At 44.9% G+C, this 1578-nt stretch overlaps 1 protein-coding gene across 1 annotated transcript; it reads left to right on the top strand.

Moving 5' to 3' along the window:
- Positions 1–171: 171 nt before the first annotated feature.
- LOC107125190 (ataxin-2-like protein) lies at positions 172–1472 on the top strand (the record flags this gene model as incomplete). The annotated part of the gene is made up of 5 exons (XM_015428638.1): positions 172–228; positions 705–776; positions 924–1074; positions 1162–1286; positions 1381–1472. Coding segments are annotated over 5 exons (497 nt in total), but the record flags the coding sequence as incomplete, so codon positions are not given.
- Between the last annotated feature and the right edge of the window lie 106 nt (positions 1473–1578).

The raw sequence follows: 1578 nt of genomic DNA on the forward strand, positions 1-1578 counted from the left end.
AAATCCTTTTAATTTACTGCTTTCATAGTGAGGTACAGTTTGTTAAAAAGTGGTTTTTTATTGCTCTTTTGATTGTGAATCCATCCAACTGGAAGCTCTAGACCACTTGTAAAGAGAATGTAAGTTTGCAAGTTTTCTGATGAACCTTGTGTCCCCCTTATTTACCTTTAGGTCTTTGAGGGTGTCTACAACAATTCCCGAATGCTGCACTTCCTGACAGCTGTTGTGGTGAGTCTATGAGATAAGTTAGAAGGGTGGAGACTTTGATGGGCAGATATACAGGTGGGTGAATGTGCAATAAAAGATGGTATTCTGAGGAATTCCTTCTAGTTCTTTCTGCTGGTGTGGGGAACCTTGTGATACCACCTGCTCAGACTTGAGCTAACCTGAGCATTCTTTCCTTTTTTGCTTTGTTTTTGTTTAGCTTTAAAGGTGCTTTCAGAAATATTCCAGATATTCTGTGAATGTATGTGCAAATGTTGCCTGCAAACCAAACAGGAATGTTGTTGATTAGTTGTCCAAATGGTATATTCATAGGTGGTAAAATCCAAATCACTGAATCTAGTGCTTAACCCCCTGTGCTGGTTCTCTTCCTCTTCCTGCAGTAGGTGAAGCTATCTGGGGGAAGAGAGAGGTGTGATGAACTGCAGCTTGAAAAACCTCCCTTCCTTGATGTTACTTCTATTCTCCTGTTTCCTTCCCAGGGCTCTACATGTGATGTGAAGGTGAAAAATGGAAGCACCTATGAAGGGATTTTTAAAACGTTGAGCTCCAAGGTGAGTGTTTGGTTTCCTTGTAGTTTTGAGAAGCCAAGAATTGCTTGGTAATAGCTACGGATGTGGGCTCGTGGAATGGTGTGATACAGCTGTGCGCATAGTTCCAGGGTGGGCAATGTGCATGTGATGTATGGATTATTTCTGCAGTTTGAGCTGGCTGTGGATGCCGTGCACAAGAAGGTGCCTGATCAGCCAATAGGGCCCAAGCGGGAGGATATTGTGGACACGATGGTCTTCAAGCCTGCCGACGTTATGCTTGTGCACTTCCGCAACGTAGATTTTAACTACGCCACCAAAGGTAATGATATCCCGTGACTCTCTTGAAGCCTAGGATGGAAAGGTTGGGACTTCGCATCCAGACCACCTTCTATGTTCTGTGCCCTAGATAAGTTCACGGATTCTGCCATCGCCATGAATTCAAAGGTGAATGGAGAGCACAAGGAGAAGGTTCTACAGCGCTGGGAAGGGGGAGACAGCAACAGTGATGATTATGACTTGGAATCTGACATGGTAATTGTCCTGCTCTGGCTTGCTTGGGTTCGGTTCTTCGCTGAGCTGTTATTTGGGCTAAAATGCTTGAAAAGGTGGTTGTCTGTCATTTCAGTCTAATGGCTGGGACCCAAATGAGATGTTCAAGTTCAACGAGGAAAATTATGGTGTGAAGACCACCTATGACAGTAGCCTCTCCTCTTACACGTGAGTGACAGCTGCAGTCATGAATGGGCTTGGCGGACCCTGGGAAGGGGGTGAGACATCACGTGATGTTGGTTGAATACCTGTCTAGCAAAACACACCGGGGACA

Source organism: Gekko japonicus, unplaced genomic scaffold, assembly GCF_001447785.1.
Source record: "Gekko japonicus isolate JY-2015 unplaced genomic scaffold, Gekko_japonicus_V1.1 scaffold22062, whole genome shotgun sequence".
NCBI classification, from domain to species: Eukaryota; Metazoa; Chordata; class Lepidosauria; order Squamata; family Gekkonidae; genus Gekko; species Gekko japonicus.